This window comes from Ursus arctos, unplaced genomic scaffold (assembly GCF_023065955.2).
Source record: "Ursus arctos isolate Adak ecotype North America unplaced genomic scaffold, UrsArc2.0 scaffold_23, whole genome shotgun sequence".
Classification (NCBI taxonomy): Eukaryota; Metazoa; Chordata; class Mammalia; order Carnivora; family Ursidae; genus Ursus; species Ursus arctos.
In genome coordinates, this window is record NW_026622908.1 from 37181665 (window position 1) to 37203151 (window position 21487).

General features: G+C 48.1%; 1 protein-coding gene across 1 annotated transcript in view; it reads right to left on the reverse strand.

The window, feature by feature from the left end:
• Positions 1–16935: 16935 nt before the first annotated feature.
• The window catches only part of PATL1 (PAT1 homolog 1, processing body mRNA decay factor), a 29870-nt gene continuing 25318 nt past the window's right edge, over positions 16936–21487 (reverse strand). The window contains exons 16-19 of the mRNA XM_026490491.4: positions 21330–21485; positions 19164–19255; positions 18913–19062; positions 16936–18602 (exon numbers count right to left, since the gene is read on the reverse strand). Of these exons, the coding sequence (XP_026346276.1) occupies positions 18581–18602; positions 18913–19062; positions 19164–19255; positions 21330–21485 (420 nt within the window). The 3' untranslated portion in view covers positions 16936–18580. The remainder of the gene's footprint in view (positions 18603–18912; positions 19063–19163; positions 19256–21329; positions 21486–21487) is intronic.

Sequence of the window (21487 nt, forward strand, 5' to 3'; positions counted from 1 at the left end):
CGTCCCCGCCCCGCCAGGCCCGCCGCGGGAGGAGGGCTCGGCCGCCGGGAAGGAGGCAGTCGATTGGTGCCGCTGAGCGTCACTTGCGGAGGACCCTTAGGACATTGGCATTTCTCTCGGGCCTGTCATCCCACACCGCCCAGTGAGAGGCCGGGGTGGGACGCGTCTTCCAGGCGCGCCGCTGATTGGTTCAGATGAAGGCCAATCAGACTCAGGCACAAGCCCATTGGTGTTTTCCCGAAGTCTCCGGCGCTCAGGGAGGACTCGAGAATGCAGAGTGCCCGGCCAATTCGAACACCGATTGGCCAGGGTTTCCGCCACTCATTTCAGTTTATGACCCCGTCACTGCCACGTCACCCCCTCCCATCACTCTTCTCTTCGGCCCTGTTCCGCCCTTACGGATTGGTGGTTGGGGTCAGCTGCTCAGCCTTTGCTACCATTTGCTGAACGAGATGAGGGAAAAGGGAAGGAGTCTCGTTTTCACATTCTCACTTTCCTATTTTATTGGTTCGCGTGCATGTCACATGTTGGAAGACAGACGGAGTGGGGATTAGAGATGATTGGTTCCGGATATTGTCTGTGACAGCTGACGCTTGGCGGTGCTGACCAATAACAGAGACCTATTGAGAGAGGGGCTGACTGGAGGCAACCAATAAAATCCGGGAAGCCGGCCTGGGGGCGTGCCTGTTTGCTTCCAGCTTTTCGGGGTAGGCGAGGAGAGTCCTCTTCCTAGAAGCGTTTTTTCACGTAGGCTCGGTGTTGGAGTCCCTCTTCCTGAGTTAAAAACCTCCGTAGTTTCCTGTTGGGAAGAGTGCCTCTCAGCAGTTAGCCACTGCGTGTGAGACGCCCCCTTTTAGGGCCTCCTCCTAGCAGCTGGCTCTGAGCTGGAGGCCCGTATTGCTGCGGAGTCCACAAATAGCTTCCCCAGTTCCTTCCTGGATCCAAGATCCTCCTAATTCCCTTTCCCGGTTTGCTCATCATCGCACCACACCCCTTAACTCTTGATTCCAGACTGTCTATGCTCTTGTTAGAGTAGGCAGCTAGTTAGATCTTAACAGAATACCCGGAGTCCAGAAAAGGGGAAATCGCGGCCAGCGCAGTTGTAAGAAAGTCAGAGGCCTGTCCTGGCAGCACTCCCAAAACAAAGCCACGGGAAACCGGATCAAACCAGACTGGCCCAAGCTGGCTGACAAAGAAGGCTGGAAACCCCGACGGATAAGGCAGAAAAGGCGGGAAACCCTGCTTTCAAGGAATCCCGGCCTCAGGTAATAAATATTCCACCCCCCAGTTAACAACTGTCAGTAAAAGATAGAAACCCAAGCCCCCAGTGTGCAGCTCTCCCTCGAGCCGGCCTGCTCTCACATCTGCACACCGTACTTGCTCTTTAATAAACTTTCCTGCCCGCACCGCTCATCCACTGTATCTGGCCTGTCCTTTCTTGCGATGCGACCAAGAGCGTCCAGGGACATCCTTGGAATGGGCTGGGCGGAGGCCACAGGTCCTGGGTTTCCCCGGTCCACAGGCAGCACCTTTCTGGTGAACCAGCCAGGAGGAGGTAACAAGGTGTTGAGCGACCCTCTCCACCACTGGTGAGTCTCCAACTCTCTACTGTCTTTGTGCTGGAGAGTTGCTTAGTCAAGTCACCGTTCCTCCTTTGCTCTACTCTCTCTTTCTGGTCTACCTGGGAACCAGACGATCTGGTAGCATTTATGAGAGACTGATTTTCAGCTCCGAAGAATAAAGGGATACTTGCTCCTTCCAGCCAAAAGGCACTCTTAGGTGACTTAAAGTTTTATGGAAGTGTCGGAGATTATTTCTCAGGACGTGCAGCAGTCCCACGGGGCTTTGCATCTCACTGATAATTAAAACTTTGGCTCATCTGGGTATGCACACATAGGTCTGATCCTCCAGTGCGGCGAGCCCCTCTGGTAGTCTTAGACTTCTGGCAGGAGAAATCGAGACATGTAAGAGAGTGCTCCATGGTCATTCATGCAAGTGACACAGCAGCACACCAAGATCCTCTCCACTGGTCGCAAGGTGACTGTCTGAGATTCCCAGGCTGACTCTGTCTGCAGGAATCTGCCTCTTGGTCATGGGACACTGACCCACCTTGTCTGCCTTCAGCTGCTTCCTCTCCTACCTACTTCTGCACTCTCCTCTGTTGGTGGGGCACGGAGGCCTGCGAGATGTCCTGTCCCCTATCGCAGAAATCCTACACGACTGCCAACTCAGACTGTGATCACCATAAAATAGCCATAAACCCTGGCAAAGGACCCCACTTCTTGAGATCTCTCCCTGTGGGTATGCCTTATCCACCACTTAATTAAATGTGACTCAACCCAGATAATTCAGGGATGCAAAGAGAACTGTAAAATAGGTTAGTTTCACCAGAACTGACCACAAAGTGGGGAGAGATCAACAGATCAGACAAGAAATATTTAGACCATCAAAGGGACCCCTGTCCCTGGTGGCTATTGTTTGCCACCAACTGTTACGATGCTTCTCAGAACAAGGGAAGTGGCATATTCAGTGATCTTGAAATCAAGATGATGCCCGTTCTGGAGGGACCCATCCTGGGACATCAGGGTTAATTACTGGGCATCATTTCTATTGGGTCTTTAGGAAGGCCATCACTCCTGGGACAGCAGGTGCCGGATAAAGGCCTGTACCAGGACCGCTGGGTCATCACATGGCATGCTGGCCACAGCTGTGATTACAGGGGTGAATGGACAGCAGGGTGGGGACCCTGACAGTCCACTCGTCATTGGAACTCTCTAGAAGAGTACCCATGAGATCCTATCAGATTTCGGAGAGAGCTAATTCTCCTCAGGGAAATAGGACTCCAGGCTTCTGGTAATGGGAACCCTGGTTTAGTTGCTCCTTTTCTTGTTACAGGAGTCAACTCTCTCCCTAAAGACAATGGGAAATTCCACCTCCATCCCCAAAGACTCCCCTCTGGGATGTATTTTGAGACACTGTGATCAGCTCCCATTAGAAAGCCTAAGTAGGAAAATGATTATTTTCTTTTGTAACATTGCTTGGCCAACATATAAGCTAGAGGGAAGTCTTGTCAGAAAGTGATAGTCTTAACTATAAAACTAAGTCGATCTCTTCCGTATGAGACAAGAAAAGTGGGTAGAGATCCCTTCCAACCAGGCCTTTATGGCCCTCAGGGATACCCCAACAAATATAAAACATGAACATCAGGAGGGGCTATTTAGATGTTGGCCCCAAGAAAGAAATTCTTGCAGTAGCTCCCCTCAGAAACACCCCAACACCGTTGGCTCCAGCCTAAGCAACCAATCCCCCACCCTAGCAACCAATCTACCCTCCTGGACCAGACTCAGACCAAAAGAAAAAGTTCCTCTGCCCCCTCCAGGAGGTGGTGGGTGGACCTCAGGGGACCACAAAGACTCTATGTCCCCTTTTTGATGTCAGATCTCAGGCAGTGCTGTGAGTGCTAAGCCAGATTTCTGAGGATCCTAGCAAATTTACTGAGGAATTCGGGAGCCTGACTCCAGTCTTTTGATCTAACCTGGAAGGACCTTCTGGTCATTCTGTCCCATTGCTGCCATCTGGAGGAGCGATTCTGCATCTGGGCAGAAGAGGAAAGCTTCATGCTACCCAACCTAACAGATATCCTGGTTGGAATGACTGTCGTACCTCAGATAGACCCTAATTGGAATTATCAGCCTGGGCAGCAGGGACTAACCTTCAGGGACCACATGGTACTATGCCTTCTGGAGAGCATGAAGAGATGTATCATTGGGACACCTGGGTGGCTCCGTCGTTAAGCATCTGCCTTCGGCTCAGGGTGTGATCCCGGCGTTCTGGGATTGAGCCCCACATCAGGCTCCTCCGCTGGAAGCCTGCTTCTTCCTCTCCCACTCCCCCTGCTTGTGTTCCCTCTCTTGCTGGCTGTCTCTATCTCTGTCAAATAAATAAATAAATAAAAATCTTAAAAAAAAAAAGATGTATCATCAAGCTCATCGACTATAAGGTGAGGGAGATGGCCCAAGGACCCGATGACAACCCTGCTCTTCTTCAGTCCCGTCCAGCAGAAGCGCCACAAAAGTTCTCCAGTGTAGATCCAGATACCCCAGAGGGACAGCTGGTCCTGGGGACTCATTTTATAAGCCAGGCAGGTCCAGATATTTGTCGGAATTCCAAAAGATCGCTTTAGGGCTCCAAACTCCCAATACAGGCAGCTTTACTCCTTCACAGGCGAATCCGCCAACAAAGGTCTCAATATACAAAAAGGGAAATAAACTGGACTCAGCAGAAAGACTACCAACTCCATCCTGAGGGACGGTGGACATAAGACCAAAAGGTGATGCTTCCCCAGGCATCCCAATGGAAAGTCATCAAGGGACCACATGACTTTTCTCATTTGGGAAGAGCTGCATTAACCTCCTCAGTTAATAGAGTCTTGTCAGGAATTATCCCATCACCGGTGATCAAGGGAGTCGCCAGGGCCCGTGACCTATGTCACAAGAACACCGTTGGGGGTGGACTTAGACCACCTCCACTTCTCTAGCCCATCCAAAGACAAGGCACATACCCTGGAGAGGACTGGAAGATAGACTTCACTCAGATGCCCTCGTCTCAGGGATATAAATACCTCCCGGTCGGTCTTTGTGGACACCTTCACTGGTCGGATAGAGGCTCATCCTGCTAGAACGGAAAAAGCTCAAGAAGTAGTGAAAGCTCTACTAAAGGAAATTATCCTGCGCTTTGGGCTTCCAAAGTCTTGGCAGCGTGATAATAGCCCATCGTTTATTGCAAGGGTGACTCAACAAGTGTCTTCTGCCTTGGGAATTCATGACCGCCTTCATGCTGCCCGGAGCCCCCAGTCCTTGGGAAAGGTCAAGAGGGCTAATTAAATCTTGGCCAAGCTTTGTCAGGAAACCTCAGAATCCTGGATAAAACTCATGCCCATAGCCCTCTTGAGAACGAGAATGGCCCCCAAAAGGAATCTCCAACTCAGCCCCTTTGAAAGGCTATATAAGAGCCCTTTCTTAACAGCAGCTGTGCTGTTTGATTGAGAAGCTCACAAATTTATAAAACATTTAATCAGTCTAAGACAGGTACAGCAGGTATGTCATAGACTATGGCAATACAAATTTCACCTGTACCCAAGAAAGAGCCTGTCCCTGCCCAGATCAAGCTAGGGAATGTGGTTTTATTAAAGATCTGGAAGGAGGATTTACCTTCAGACCAATTAGACCCCAAATGGCAGAGACCCTACCAGGTTCTTCTTTTTATTTCGTTTAGTTTCATTTCATTTCGTTTCGTTTCATTTCGTTTCATTTCATTTCATTTCATTTCATTTCATTTCATTTCATTTATTTGACACAGAGAGAGAGACAGCAAGAGAGGGAACACAAGCAAGGGGAGTGGGAGAGGGAGAAGCAGGCTTCCCACCGAGCAGGGAGCCCGATGTGGAGCTCAATCCCAGGACCCCGGGATCATGACCTGAGCTGAAGGCAGACGCTTAACAACTGAGCCATCCAGGTGTCTCCCTACCAGGTTCTTCTTAGTACCCCAGCAACAGCTAAGCTCTAAGGTATAACTAGCTGGGTTCATTTGTCTAGAATAAGACTAGTGGCCCCAGACTACCCACAGTTGAAGACTGAGACATTCCATCCTATTCCTGTGAGCGAGTGGAAAATCTACACTACGTCTTCAAAAGGTAAGTGATTGACAGCCTACTATGAATATTTGCTTCGTACTTTTAGCTATTGCCTGGATTTTTCAAAATGTTGTTAATTTGAATTTTATTGCTTTTGTAGTTTTTCCCCCTTGTATTTAATATATACATTTGTTTCAGCTTTATGGTTGTGTGAAAGCTATAACATTAGGAGTTCTGGATGTCCTTTATACTGCTTCTCCTTCTTGCAAACCTCTGTCTGCTTGGACCTCTGAATTGTTTTTCTTTCTCTCCTGAAGCCACCCCCCTCCTTCAAACAAAACAAAACAAAAAACATCTTTCCTATTGGGTCTAACCCTCAGACATGGCCCTAAAAGTCTTATTTTTTCTCATTCTCATTACTGCTCTAACCCGGGCAGATCCATGGAGGAGTTCCAACATAATCTCCCAGGGAAGTAACTTTTCCAGCTGCTGGATTTGTCATTTACATCCCCTGAAAGACCTTTCTTACCCTCTCTTTTATCCTTCTCATTTTCCTAGTATAACTCTCCATCCAAAAAACAAAAACAAAAACAAAACCAAACCAAACAAAAACCCTACCAGGCCAAGTTTCCCTTCCCTAGAAGGGATTCTTATTGGCCCTAATTGGATCTGTGTTGACCTATCCCTTCCCACCACCCCGCTTATTCTTAAGATCCACTTCCAGATAACTCCAATAATTCAACCCTTAAAAACAGACCTAAAAAATGGGTCCGCTACCAGATAACATCACCTCCGGGGGCAGTCTCTGGACTTCATTTTGCCGACGACCCTTGGACCATCAGATGATTTTCCAATGTCTCCATTCAGTATTGCAGGCATGGAACGCGGCATGCCCGGTTAGAAATGATGAATGACACAGATTGCAATGCCACTCACGGGCTATGTGCCAATTCTACCCTTTCAAGTAAAACCCCAATACACCCATGTTTTGGATCATGGCCTAGCTGGACACCAGTCAACATTACTGTGTCATTTCTCCCTTTACAACCACTTTCTAGTTCCCCAGGATATAGGGGGGTGGGCCTTGATTCCCCGAATGCACACAATAGCTCTTCCCTGAGGACCCAAGAGCTCCAGGAGCTACGAACAGCAAGTTATCCCATAACCTTATGTGCCTCTCCCATTTATCTCCTTATCAGTGTACATCCTTGTGAAATCTACAGGGGCCCATCTTTACTCAGCCCATATTGGCCCTAGAAGTTCAATGCACTGATAACCTCAAACATTGGGGCAGTTGCACCCTAGAATCCATGTGTATAATTCTGCCCACCCCACACCAGACCGGAGGAGCGATAGGCCTTCTGTTGGCTGGAAGTGCATTCTTTCTGTGGGGATTTGCATATCATGACACGGCCCTGCGAAATCTGACCGCAGCATTAGACGAACTAGTTTTCCCCACTGTATCGCATTTCTCAGATCTCTCCCAAGTCATATCTGTCTTTGGCCAATGTGCTTACAGACAACGGGTCGGCTTTAGATTATTTATTGGCTGAACAAGGTGGAGTATGTGGTGTCATGAACGGAACATGCTGCACCTACATCAACAGCACTGGACAGGGGTGGAAGAAAACCTCCCCAAATTCTATGCCCCTGCCTAATGGCTACATGAAACGGCCAAAGGGGCCGGTACTGCTAATAATATTTGGGATGCTGTACATAAGACCTTTCCATCTATAACCTGGTTCTTGCCCTTTTTAGGACCACTAGTGGCTATATTGTTACTTTTGCTTTCCGGACCTCGTTTGTTTCATTTTCTTGTCAAATTTGTCTCTTCCAGACTCCCCCCAATTTCGTTTTCGAATGATGGTGCACCAGGGATTCCAACCCACCCCCTGTGAAGATGAAACCTATCAACACCCTCTTTCACCAAGCCCGTGACTGCCTTCTACCCCCCACTGTCCATCCAGGTGTTCTAAAATTTAGAGAGCAGGGACTTCTGGAACCCTCGGGCAGGGTCGACGTCCCAGACCAGCATGACGCACCGTCACCCATTTTCCCTTCAAAGATTTTAACGGGCCCAGAGTCCTCGAGGGGAGACACGTTAGAGTAGGAGCTAGCTAGGTTCTTAGAATACCTGGAGACCAGAAAAGGGGAAGTCGTGGCCAGTTCTGTTAGAAGAAGATCAGAGGCCTGTCCTGGCAGCACTCCCAAACCCTCAAGAAACCAGATCCAACCAAGCTGGGTGACCAAGAAGGCCGAAACTCTTGACCAAATAAGGAAGAAAAGATATGAAATCCTGCTTCCATGACATCTCTGCATCCAGTAACATTCCTCCCCGTGGCTAACCGTGGTCAGTAAAAGGTAGAAACCCAAAGCCCCAGCCTGCAGAGCGGACTTGCACTGTGATGAACTTTCCTGCTTTCACGGCTCCTCCGCTGTGTCTGGTCTGTCCTTGAATTCTTTCTTGTGACGAGACCAAGAGCCTCCAGGGACATCCCTGGGTTGGGCTGGGCAGAGGCCTCAGGGCCCGGGTTTCCCCAATCCACCTGCAACATCCTTCATTCTGTCCCACGAGTTACTGACTCCGCTGTGAGGAGAAAATCGGCTCGAGAGGCCCTGCCTTTATGTGTCTTTATGTGTCCTTTATGTGTCCTTCTACAGGTGGGTGTCTCCTCCAGACCTAAGGGCCCTTGTTGGCTTTAGCATCATTGCCTTGGTTACACGTTTGGGAAAGTCACCGAGTCAGTAGCTCCTTGAACAAGGAGATGTTGTGAACTACTGTTACAAACGGAGCTTTGGGGAATCTGGCACCTGCTACGTTTTGCTAGTTTAAACCCGCAACAGAAATAGCTGTTAAGACGCCAGTAAAACAAATTGCTTTTCCTTGGCATTGTGCTCTCTGGTATCGAGAAAGTAAAGAATACACTTTTTCAGAAAATGTTGATATGAAAGAGAAATATTTTTTGAATTCTGGAGAAGATACACTTTGAAAATCTGCAGTTAAATGTAGGTTATTTTTTATTTTTTTTGAGATTTCATTTATTTATTTGACAGAGAGAGAGCACAACCAGGGGTAGGGGGAGAAGGAGAAGCAGGCTCACCACTGAGCAGGGAGCCTGATGTGGGGCTCGATCCCAGGACCCTGGGATTATGACCTGAGCCGAAGGCAGATGCTTAACCAACTGAGCCACCTCGGCACCCTAATTGTGGTTTTTAAAAAAACTGAATTAAAGTGAATCCCTTTATCCTTGTGTCCTGCCCTTGCTCCTTACTGGTTCTGTGACTTTGGGAAAGTCACTCAAGCACTCTGAGCCTCAGTTTTTACTTCTGTTAAATGGGAATAAAACCTTACCGGGATGCTGTTGTGATTAAATGCACTTGAACATGTTTGCTAAAACTAAACGGCTACAAAAATGTCACTTGGGTTTCCAAGCACATCCCTCAGATTACTTGTCAATCACAAAGGAGAATTAGATACTTTTACAGGAGCGAAATCTGGCTGTCCCCTCCTTAACCCAGCTATCCAATTTAGCATCATTCACCCTGGGACAATCAGTATTTTTGTGAGGTCCCTGGTGTGCTGCAGCATGAAGTATACAGCATTGCCTAATGAAGCTTTCTTGCCATAAATGCTGAATCCTGAACGCAATCAAGCCTTCCAATCTAACCTCTGGTTTATAGGAGCTGGAGGAACCGGTTAAACAACACCCCCAAGGAAGACCATCAGATAAATCAAGAATGTGAGGCATTCTATAAGACAACTGGTTTTCTAGAAGACAAGACCTTAAGATGAAGGGAAATTGATGTCATAAAAAAGGGCCAGGGGGTGATGGTCCTAAATTAAAAAAAACTTAAAAGACACACCTACACATGTGATTGATTAGATGCTGATTCTGAAAAACAAAACAGCTTTTTAGACATTTTGGGGATCACTGGGGAAATTTGAAAATGGATTGGTATTAGATGATATTAGGCAGTTATTACATCTGTTCAGTGTGATATTGGTGTGATGGCTACGAAGGAAAAACCCCTTTCATATTTGGAGAAATGATTGGGAGTGAAGAGTCATAATGTCTGTAATTTCCTTTGAAAAGGTTCAGGAAAGGAAAGAAAGATTAAAAGAAAGAGCGGGCCAAGAAAAAGTAATACATACTTTGAAATTCACACACACACACACACACACACACACACACACACACACATATTTGTATCTATGTATCTATTCTGTGTATCTGTGTATCTCTATGTATAGCAACAGAGCCCAATGTTCATAGTTGGATGTTGGTGAGAAGTATATGGGTGTTTACGGTACTGTTCTTTCTACTTTTGTTGTATATCTGAAAAGAAAATTCTCCTTCATGTTTTCAAAGGCTGGGTTGAGTCGTCATCTGCCTCCAGAGTACAGCCCAGATTTCTCAGCCTGGCAAGTCAGGTCCTTGACAATCCGGAGTCACTTCTTTCCCAGGCAGTCTTTCACTCTCCTGTCTTGATGTATTCCGTGCTCCAATTAAACTGGTCCACGCGTCTGTTTCCACGTTTGCCCTGCACTTGCCCACGTGGCTCACGTGGGTGCCTTCATGTATGCCTCCCCTTCTTTCAACGCCCGGCGTAATAGTCTCCCCGCACAGCGTCTCCTCTGATTCCCTGCCTAGAAGTAATGCTCCCTCCTCAGGACTCACAGAATTGGCTGTGGCATTTGTTGCCTCGCCTTAAGTCATTTGTGTGCCCGACACTGGACAGCAACTCAGGGCGAGCTCCTCCAGCCCGTGATCCGTATCTGTCGTCTTCCACTCCCTCGTGACCATTAGCACACAACCTAGCCTATTCACCCACGTAACAGATATTTATTGAGCCTCTACTAGAACATCTCCAGGCTTGAGCCAAGTGCTGGGGGCAGGGTAGTGAACGTACAGGTAGGAGGGCTCTAGTCCCTCATGGGACATAGAGAATCTTGGGAACACACAGGTGTTAAACAAGACACAGAAATATATACATATAGTGTTTTCATAGAGAAAATATGTAATCCTACACATGCATACAGTCACGTGGACGGCAGCCACGGTGCTGTCAAAGAACAGGTGTAGCCGTTTCAAACAGGGATGAACTCTCTCTAAGATGCGGGGACTGGGGAGGGGTGAGAGAAGGAAAGAATGAATAGAGGTAGTCATTTTTTTAAAGACTTTAAGTAATCTCTGCATCCAACGTGGGTCTCAAACTCACGACCCTGAGATCAAGAGTCGCCTGCTCCTCTGTCTGAGCCACCGACTGGCCCCAGAGATAGTCACTCTTGTGTGAGGCCTGAGGAGGAGAGGAGAGGCAGTAACTGAGGTGGAGGTCTGAAGGGGGGGGGGGCGCATGCAAAGACCCCTGCCAGGCCTCCGAGGGCTTTGGGTTCTAGTCCAAGTATAATGGAAGCGATTAGGGATTAAAGTGACCTTGTCACTGTGGAGTCCCAGGAGGGGAGAAGAGCCAGCAGTTGGGGAGCGCTTGCAGCTTTCTAGAAGCGATGCTGGAGCCGGGAGTGAATGTGGCGGCAAGTGGACAGGTTCCAGAGGCTCAGCGTGAGTCGGCGCAGGAAACCGGGCCAGAGGGAGAAGCGGACCTGAGATGCACCCGGCTGTGCCGAGAGCTGGAGCGGGATTGCCCATACCAGGCTTCCGCCCTTGAGACAAGGTGGCGGGGCCCTCGCGCCACCGCGCTGGTCCATCATTGCTTGCAGGCCGCGTCCAAGACGGCGGCCCAGGCCCAGCCATTTCCTCGGGGCGAGGGCGATTCCTGGAGGGAGACAGGCTCCGCCGCGAGCCCGGAGCCCCTGACATCGTCAGCCGCTGGGTTGGCGTACCTGCTCCTGCAGGGGCATTTCCAGAGCACCCACTGCAACACGAAACCATTTCCCCCCGTAGGTCGGGCTTACCTACGTGGTCCCCTTAACCTGCAGGAAAGGAAAGGCAGGCTGGACACCTGACAGATACTGCGCTTGGTGGGAAGCCTGTTGCTCTGATTGCCATAGAGTCACAGGGGTGAGCGCCAGTCGTGCACGCTTTGCCCAGACAATTCTTAAAGCCCACTGGTGTCGGGGGCTGCGTTGAGCGTGGAAAAGAATGGTTCTCTCTGCGGTTACCAAGGAGTGGTCTGCCTGGTGCCCCTCGCCTGCTGTCTCACTTTCCCTGGAGCACGGACTTCATCCGAGCCCATTGTTCTTCCGCTTTAGGGCCGGTTTGTGCAGCAGGCTGATGAAATTCACCAAAACGAGACAGACACAAAAGTGAGGTGGGAACTGCCGGGATATCAGAACAGGCTCTTCGACGGAACCTCCAGGGACGTCGTTCAACCCTCTGCTCTGGGGTTACCAGGGGGAACGGTGGCTCCTAGCAAGACCACATTCTGTATCTATTTTGTAGGCAACCCCACAGGACCTGCCTACTGCCTGGGAGAATCTCTAACACCCTAGCAGGAGGCAGCACGGGCTCACTGAGGCTTTATAGCGTAGTGATGAGTTATTCTGCCTCAGGACCCTGATCACTGGGTCCCTATTCTGCTTGTGCGAAGTGAATGGGATCTTGGGTGATACTTAACCTTTCACCAGTTTTCTTATGACCATATGAATTGCACCTGTTTCTCAAGGTTTCGGGGGAAGGATGAAATGAAAATGCATGAATGAAATCTGCCTGTCATATAGTAAATGATTGGTAAATGCTAACTGGAATTATTAATTATGCAAGACTATCTTTGAAGCACAGCAGAGCTAACCCAAGTGGGATAGAAGACTTTCCTTGGGAGAATTAGATTAGGCATGCCACTGAGAAGCCTAGAAGCACTGGGACTTTATATGATGCAGGAGTGTGTTCATAAAGTGAAGCTTTATTAAAGTGAATCAGCTTTTACTGTGTTAAGCACACTCACAAATATAATTGCATTTATTCTTTGTCACAATCCCAGTTGTTTTACTCCCCCTTTTACAGATGGGGAAACAGACTTAAACAAGTAGGTCACTTGTAAGGGCAAAACCCTGAATAGGCCCACAGCTTAGGCAGGCTGTCCTTTGTACCTCAGGTGCCATAAAGTATCTTCTTTTCTTAATAACATAAACAATTTGAACAGTTACAGCAGATGTCATCAACACAACGACATGGCATCTGGTTCCATTTTGATAACAGAAAATAAACATAGTTTCTGCTATTTTTAAAAAGTATCACCAGCCTGTCCCTGCTGCTGTTACTCCCAGGAAAGATACCATTTTTGCCATCCCTCAAATTTATAATAAATTTTTAAAAGATTATTCAAAACTGCTTTTCCCCCCAGTAACACTTAACTCTAATATGAAACGACTGAAAAATCCTGCTCATCAAAGCCTCTCCTGACCCCTCAAGTACCCGCCCTCCCATCACTGGACTCCCTTACCCTTCGTTGTCTGAGCACCCGTCACTACCTGTAAGTGTCCTCCTGAGACCTCGGGCCCTCCGTTTGTCTTTGTCACCACTGTGCCTGCAGCATCCCAAGTGCTGGCCTGACGTGTATTACCGAATCCTTCTTGACCTCGGGGTTATCGTGATAAAGCCAGTGACGACGTAGTTCGGCACGGGCATCGCACAGGCAGGCCGACTTATCACACTGCAGGACCATACAGACGCCAGCCGCTGTAACTCTGATCCTTATACAGTGCAGTTGGCCCCGACCGTGACGACCTCGATTGCCCCCTTTTTTGACGTTACTGAGAGGCAACTGTTTGATGAGCCTACTGAGAAGGAAGGCGTTAACATCCCATCGGAAGCCTTTGCAGATGTGTCCTTAAACACCCATAGCTTTGCAACTGCTCCTGTGTAAAGCACGGACCACGCACAGGAGCCTCCTAGTGGCCGCGACACTAGACGTGCAGCTGAAAACGGAAGGTTTAGGTCCCAGTGTCGGCCCTTGCGCGGTACGGTCCTCTGAGCCACGTGCACAGTTCTGGCACTGTCGCCTTAGAGTGGCCCATCCTACTCCAGAAGGTTGTAGGGGACTGACGAGATGAGTGTGAGCGTTCTTTGTACAAAAGAGCCGTACGGTGATCTTGTGGGTTTACCTTTGTGCGCTGTTGGACGGACAATGACGAAAAGTATCTGAAGATCGAATACCCCCCCCCCCCGGCCAATAAATAAAATCTTTAAAAAAAGGGGGAGGACGCCTGGGTGACTCAGTTGGTTAAGCGTCTGCCTTTGCCTCAGGTCATGATCCCAGGGTCCTGAGATCAAGTCCCACATCGGGCTCCCTGCTCAGTGGAGAGCCTGCTTCTCCCTCTCCCTTTGCCTGTCCCCCTGGCTTGTGCTCACTCTCTCTCAAATAAATAAATAAAATCTTTAAACAATATATCCAATCCTATTAATAAGGGAGCAGTTAAATAAATTATGGCACAATGGCACGCAGTGGAACACTACACAATCCTTAAAGAGATAGGGTGGCTCAGGGCACCTGGCGGGCTCAGTTGATGGAGCATGGGACTCTTGATCTCAGAGTTGTGAGTTCGAGCCCCATGTTGGGTGTAAAGATTACTTAAAAAAGTAAAATCTTAGAAAAACAAAACAGGGGAGCTCTTACAGAGTCACATGGAAAGATGTCCATGATGTATTATGGGAAAAAAGGTAACAATATCTAGAATGCTAACACGTATGTATATGCATAGAGAAATCACTTGAAGGACGATATACGTTTTGGGGAGGGGGGAGCGAAATCTGACACTTCCCCTATGTGTTATATGTGGGTTTCTGCTTCCTTAGATTGACTTAACATCTAAGTAATTTAAGACAGTGTATTCGCAACCGGCCAAGTACACATCACTGATTACCTAGCTCCCTTCTAGAAGTTTCCCAGCCCTCAGGTCTGAGTGAGGTCATACTGCCTCGGAGAAAGAACTTGGCTAAGGTGGGAGCTTGCAGAGCCACAGTCACAGAATAATAAAGGCAAGCGCCTTGGAACAGCCTTCTGTGCAACATTCGCAAAACAAAAAGCAGAGGCTGTTACCAGACCTGCAAACGATTCCCAGCTGTGCTTCTGCAGGAAGTAGGAAAAAGGTCAAAACAATGTTATCAGGTGATTTTAAGATGCTGATTCCTCAGACTGAAGACTTGCTTCCTAAACACCCTCACAGTAGTTTCTCAAAGGTCACGACATTAATATACTTAAGACATGGCTGGGCAAAGAGGAGAAGCAGAAGTCGCCTCCAGCTCCCCGCTTTCACTTCTCACACAGTGGACTTCCCTGCCCTCCACAAGCAGATGGTAGATGGCATCCAGGTCTCTGCATCAAATTCAGAAAGTCAGGTCTTGGCCTTCCTAATGAGGGACAGGCCAACTTCGGTCAAGCCCGCTGGCTGACACTTAATCTTTCTGGAGAGGGAGCTGGGATCCTTCCTAATTCAGGTCAGTTTGGAAAATGCAACTTAGAGTAAATAGGAAGCTTACTATTTGCTACAGCTTGGACTTACCAAAGCCGTTCTTTGACCTCTCCATCGGTATGCCGTCTCAGTGACGGGGTTACGGACACCGGACCACGGTTCTCGGGGTAACTGTCTTGCTCTCACGTGACTTTCTCCGACCCCTAGCACGCTCACCTGCTGCAAAGTCAAAGGCTTTGGCTCTGAAGTCAAGCACAACTAGATCAGACGCTTTTGTCTTTATTTTCTCACTAGAAATAGAAGGCTACTCCTATTTTTAGTTCTTAGAGAGGAATCACCCTTTTGGTTTTAACAGCAATACAGGGTCACTGAAGACATTGGAAAATATGGGAAAAGGAACACCCCCCCCCCCCCGATCCCTTGCAACCTTCCCCTTAAAGGCCACCACTGCAACTTTGTCACCTTTTCCCCATTTTTTCCCCCTCCATACAGATTAAGTCACATACATACTTACACAGAACCTAGCCTACACTTAACATTGTATTCTTGGTATTTTCCCACGTTAACTGAACCCTTCAAAAGCAATTTTTCCTTAAAAATATTTCTCCCAAGAATATAAGCAATGCGTTTTCTCTATGGAAAATTTGGGAAACACTGAAAAGCAAAAATTAGTTTTCTGTATTCCCACCACCTGGAGACAGATATCAGGAACCATCAGGAACATACCCTCCCCTCCCGATGTACTTTTTTCATTATATATGTATCATGCCTTTGGGATTTTCACTTAAATTTCTAAAACCCCATCAGTCAGAGGCTGTGAAGGTCTGAAGGTCTTCACATTGCCAAAGCACTTGTAAATGTAATTTCTCCTACCAGTATGAGTGGCAGTCTCAAATTTTCGCTAGCATTATTTTTAAAGATTTTGTTAATTTGGTAAGTTGAAAAGGTATCTTATTTCTCTATTTATCTATAAATATTCTCTATTTTTCTATCACCCTCTCTATTGAGGGTGAAATTTTTAATATTACTCAATTGCACTTTCCTTTATAAAAATTATTATTCACAAGTCTGTTACCTACTACTTAATAGGGTCTTCTTTTTCTTAGAGGATTATAGTCGCTGAATTTTTAAAAAAAAATGAGAGAGAGTGAGCAGGGGGAGGGGTAGAGGGAGAGAGAGAATGTGAAGCAGGCTCTGACGTGGGGCTCAAACTCACAACCAGGAGATCACGACCTGAACCGAAACCAGAAGTTGGGACGCCCAACCAACCGCTCCACCCAGGTGCCCCTGGAAAGGAGCTTTTAGTACTAGTTTCCATTGGAATCCACTGACAAATGGGACGATTCCGTTTCTGTTTTTCGGCCAGAAACCGCTTGATCCTGAAAGTCTCATGAGAAGATCCAGTGAGGAAGAGTCAAGAGCACACACCACAATGGCGCAGTGAGGGGAGAGAGCTCAGCCTCTTGTCTGGAGCGTGTTAAGGTAAAAATAACACCCATGTCTGAAATAACACAAATTTCCCACAAGGAATTATCAACACTTCCCCATCTCCTGTGAGATGGACTGTGCGACGTGAGGCGGAGCTGGCCACACCGGCGGCTTAGGCCAAACCAGGCTCTATGAAGCCTCTTAAGGTCCCATGTGCCTGGAGGGGGGCTGGATGCAGACGAACTCCACAGTGCGTCCACCACCATCTACAATCTTGTCTTGTAGTTGAAGGGGGGCTGGGGGAGCACCGAAAGCACCTAGGGTTTTCAAGGAAAATTACCATGTGAACATATGGTCTTTAATCTGTCTCCCTTACAACAGGACAAAAGTAAAATTCTCACCGATCCCCAACACCAAGGCGTTCGCCAGTCCATCAAAACAGCATAGAAACACATTTGCGATCATGTTCAGACAAACAACAAGAAGTAGAAATGCAGGCACGCAATTTTTCAAGTATACAATTTGTTTTTATTTACAATACCCTATAAAAATGTAAATTTAGAAACTTTAATTTTTATTAATTAGAACCAAACAAAAAAAGATAAAGCACAGAAAGGAAGAAATAATAGTCAAGTATTCACTTGATCAGTTGTGAGGAGAAGGGAGGAAAGGCGCATGGTGGAAACAGTCAGTAGGGAAGGGCAGAGGGAAGCTAGGTCATGTCACCGGGAACAGCTGGCGGGGCCGGGGCTCCAGAATGGGGGGAGACAGAGATGGAGAGCAAGGACAGCCGGTTATAATGGAGGACTTGACTGTTGTACAAGACATGTCTGTGCAAAATGTTGATTCTCCTTAAGTATCATAACCTGTCCCCTCACTAACATTCGAAAGGGTGAGAAGAGCAAAAAGTGTATCACGACAGTCATGTGAGATTGACGCTGATTTAATTTTCTGGAGGGCTGTAATCTCTAGAGATCAAAACCCTCATCCTGCTTGGCTGCCGCACGGGAGGGGGACGGGTGGAAAGGACCACAGTAGGCTGTCCCTGCCGGGATCGAGAGCCAGGCCCCTGGCTGCCTGGGAGTGGGACCTGGAGACGAAGGGGAAGGACAGCACTTCAGCCCGTGGTGTGCAGGTGCCTGCAGAGTAAGCAGAACTGAGCTTCCGTGGTTACCTCTGGGGGCTGCTACCCATGACACCAAATAAAAATGGGGAAGAGGGAAGTAAAAGCATGGCTTTATTGAAGTTGTCTAGGAAGACAGAGCGAGTGTGCAAACGCTACGCTGTGGAAGCAGGCTCCAAGTCCGGTTCATCTGGGGCAACCTTGCACGCCCTTGCGGGGACAGGCTCAGGTACACTGTAACTGTAGCAGGAAAAGGGCTTAACCGTGTGCCGTTCCACCGAGGTGGACAGATACAAAGGAAATACGGTGGGGAGGAGAAACAGGACTTCTCAGCCTAGAGCTGGGTGTCAGCCAATTAAGAGTTCTGATTTTATTAACGTGCTGCATACCCTGTATTTATATTAAAACAAATCAAATTAATTACAAGATGGACTAGAAACAGATTAAAAATACATCAGCTGGTTTGTTTTTAGAGGAGGGACGTGTCAACTACGTAGTTTTCAATCTAAAACTCGTTCTTTAAGGATCCTCTGGAGACCACATGAACGTATGCAGAGGGGGTGTGTGCGTATATATCTATATATATATTGGTTTCTACTTAATTGGTTTTCCTATAGTCATATTAATATGGGGCAATGAAAGAAGACTTTAGTGGGATGAGGGAAGGAATCCTTTGGCAGGCTACAAGCTACTCTGAACTGGAGTCGTGGTGGTGGGTAAGGGGAGAGATTATATTTGTGTCTCTAGGGCAAAGAAAATGCAAAATGGAGAAGAACTGAGGAAAAGCAGGACATGCAGAATTTAACACAGAAGGTAAGAAGAAACCAGCAGAAGTTATCACCCAGCCAAATTTCACAGAGCAGTGGGGAAATACCTGGCATTTAGAGCCGACCCCCGTGACAGGAATCGGTCCCACAAGACGCTTTGGGGAATAAGCTACCTTCCCTCCCTCATTAAACATACTCCATTGTGACGGCGGCAGTGCAGGCGGCAGCCAAAGGAGGTACAGGACACTTGTGGAGATCTCCTATCGGATCCCCTGAACTAGCCTACGGGTGTAAAGAGAGAGAGAAAGGAAACTTGTGTAAACGAGTTAAAACAGAAGGCAATCTTCTGCACGAACGTTACGCCCTTGTTAGAATTCCTTAACAAAGCACCCACCGTCTCTCTACCCTTCCTCACTGAACTGAGGGTGCTTCTGTACCCCACTCGGCATCTTATGTCTAGTAGACACTCATGTATTTGATACGAGTCTTTAATGTCTTTCACTAAATTCAGTTTTATGCCCCTGATCCCCTCATCGTAACTTCTGAAGTGCCAACGTTAGTAAGATGCGGAACTCTCCTGTTTCAGACTTACTGCAGCTTTGTCTCCAGCAAGTTCAGTTTCTGTCGGTCAACATAGCGAGAAAAGAGGGACACCAGGTTTGTGGGTATAGAGATTGGCTTGGCCAGGGCTGCTTGGGGGATCCGGAGAAGTTCTCGGGTTGCCATGAACATCACCTCCGTCCTAAAAGAAAAACCGTTAACACAACAGATAAGAACAGTAAGAGCAAAAGAATAAACGGTGACCTAAAAGAACAAGAAAGAAGCCGCGCAGCCCGGACTGACCACTGGTTGTTCTGTGTTGGTTCCGTAGCAGGGTCTGAACTCTGTAGGTCTTCCCCACGGCTCAGGACGACAAGGAGCAGTGACAAGCCAAACTACAAGAGGAGACAGAGGCAATCCCACTCAGCTCTCCACTCCATCCTCCAGCGCCGAGGGGACCCCGGCACTAGACGGGGAGCAGGCTAGATGACAACGGCCCTGCTGCGGTGCTCGGACAGCCGGGAGCTGGGAGGCTGTGTCCTTCTCCCGGCTTTACTTCAGAGCGGCGACAGCATCACCAACGCAAAGGGGGTGTCCTGGGGCCAAGCATCCTCTCTGCTCCCCCACCCCAAAGGGAGATGAAAAGATAATTTTCCCCTGCCACAGATAATGGGGATTTAGTTTTTCTTGTATTTACTAAAGCAGAAATGGATTAAAAAAGAAAGTCAAAGACAAACTTTGATACAGAAAATTAAAGTTCACAGAAAAAGTAAAACATTAAACAGATCGATATTTTGAATCAAGAAAAAAGATGTGAAGACCGGTGGGAAAATGTACAAAGAAAGGTCACTGAAATGATCAGAATATGAAGAGACTTCTTTGACTCTCCTGAAAAAGTTTCCTTAACAAAGCATATGCCCCTAGTGGACATATGAAGGTTTAGACAAGATGTTCGAAGCAGAGAAGGGGTACACAGATATACTCACATACGTATCTAGGACTATTAAAATTTAAGCAACCTGCTTTCGAGCTGAAAGATTTGTTTCATTTAGTGGGCTGTACCAGCAGGAAACACATTGGCTAAACGTGACTAGAATAAAATAGGGACAAGTGGCCCAAGATTAAATATATGAATCACAGCGACAGTGGATCTGAAGGGAATCCATGTTTCTGAATTCTGAACCCTCGTGTCACTGTCAGAAAAACAGCACTGGGCTACACATACACTCTCTCATCTGACCTCGTGATTTTCTCTTGCCTTTATCAACATTAAACTCAGAGAGCAAGTGACATGGAGGGCCCAGAGCCTGTTGCTCCAGAACCCCCATCTCTGTCACCTCTCGACCGCCCCTGAGTCCTGCTTTGGCAGGTTTTCTGGAGCCAGGGGAAAGAGGCCTTGACGCTCCCTTTCTCACTGTGCTCACACACGTCCCCACTGAGGAAGGGCATTACCTGAACTCTCACAGCGGTGGGCTCATCTGAATAACAGGACAGCTCTGAAATCGCCCACTGTCACCTCCCCTTACAGGTCAGGAGACTAGCTCAGCAAAGGGAAACAACGTGCTCAGCATCACAAACCTAGAGACTGGCAGGCAAGGAATGGAAAGCTGCTCTGAAAGCTCACGTTCTCTCTTCTACGTTACGCGTCCCGAGTCTCTGGATCGTCAACCCGATGTAGATGGAACATGGAATGGGATGTTCTCCTATTTAGTCTTACGAGCGAGGGTGCGGATGACATTTTCTTCCTCCTGTCAGAACTCAGACTTCATCTGAGGTTACAATGGTGTGAACTAAAAGATGTTTTCCAGCCTTCTCTGCAGTTACCGTGGCATGTGAGGAAAACCGAGCCACTGAGATTAAGTAGAAGTTGTTGGTTACAACTTCTGGAAAAGGACCCAACAAGGCAGACAACAAATCCGCAGCTCTTGGCCCCTCCACTCCTGATGCAGAGTGGAGCCTGAGAGGTCAGGAGTGGGGCAGCCACCCCCAAGGCTGCAGAGAAGGCAAACCGAAGGAGCCTATAATCCCTGACGACATGCGAACACTATGCCAGAGCGATTCCATGTGAGATACAGAAACTCCCATTTTGTCGAAACCACTTATTTCTAGCCTCTGACACTAGGAGCTTAACGTACTTCCTGGCTGGAAGAGGTCTTTTTAAAAAAAGATTGATTTATTTTAGAGAGAGAGAAAGAGAGGCCTCGAGTGGGTGCACGCACGCACGGGGAGGAAGGGGGGGGAGAAACAAGCAGACTCCGCACTGAGAGCAGAGCCTGAGGTGGAGCTCGATCTCGTGACCCTGAGATCACGACCTGAGCCAAAACCAAGAGTCAGACGCGTAACCCCCGAGCCACCCAGGCGCCCCTGAGAGAAGCCTTTCTCACAAGTTGCCACAGCAGCCAATCTCTGTATCTGTAACTCAGATCTAGAAGGCTGGCCAAGCTCAGGGACCTGCGAGGGCGCGAGCACCTTGTTCTGGAGCACAGCGGCGAGGTGAGGGTTGGGGGGCGCTGGTGCAGCTGCGCTCTGAGGTAGGTTCATGAGCTGTTGCAGAAGGCTGGTGACGGTCACTGACGGAAGGTGATAGAGGAGCAGAGAGAAGGGACTCAGTAAGCATGGCAGCACCT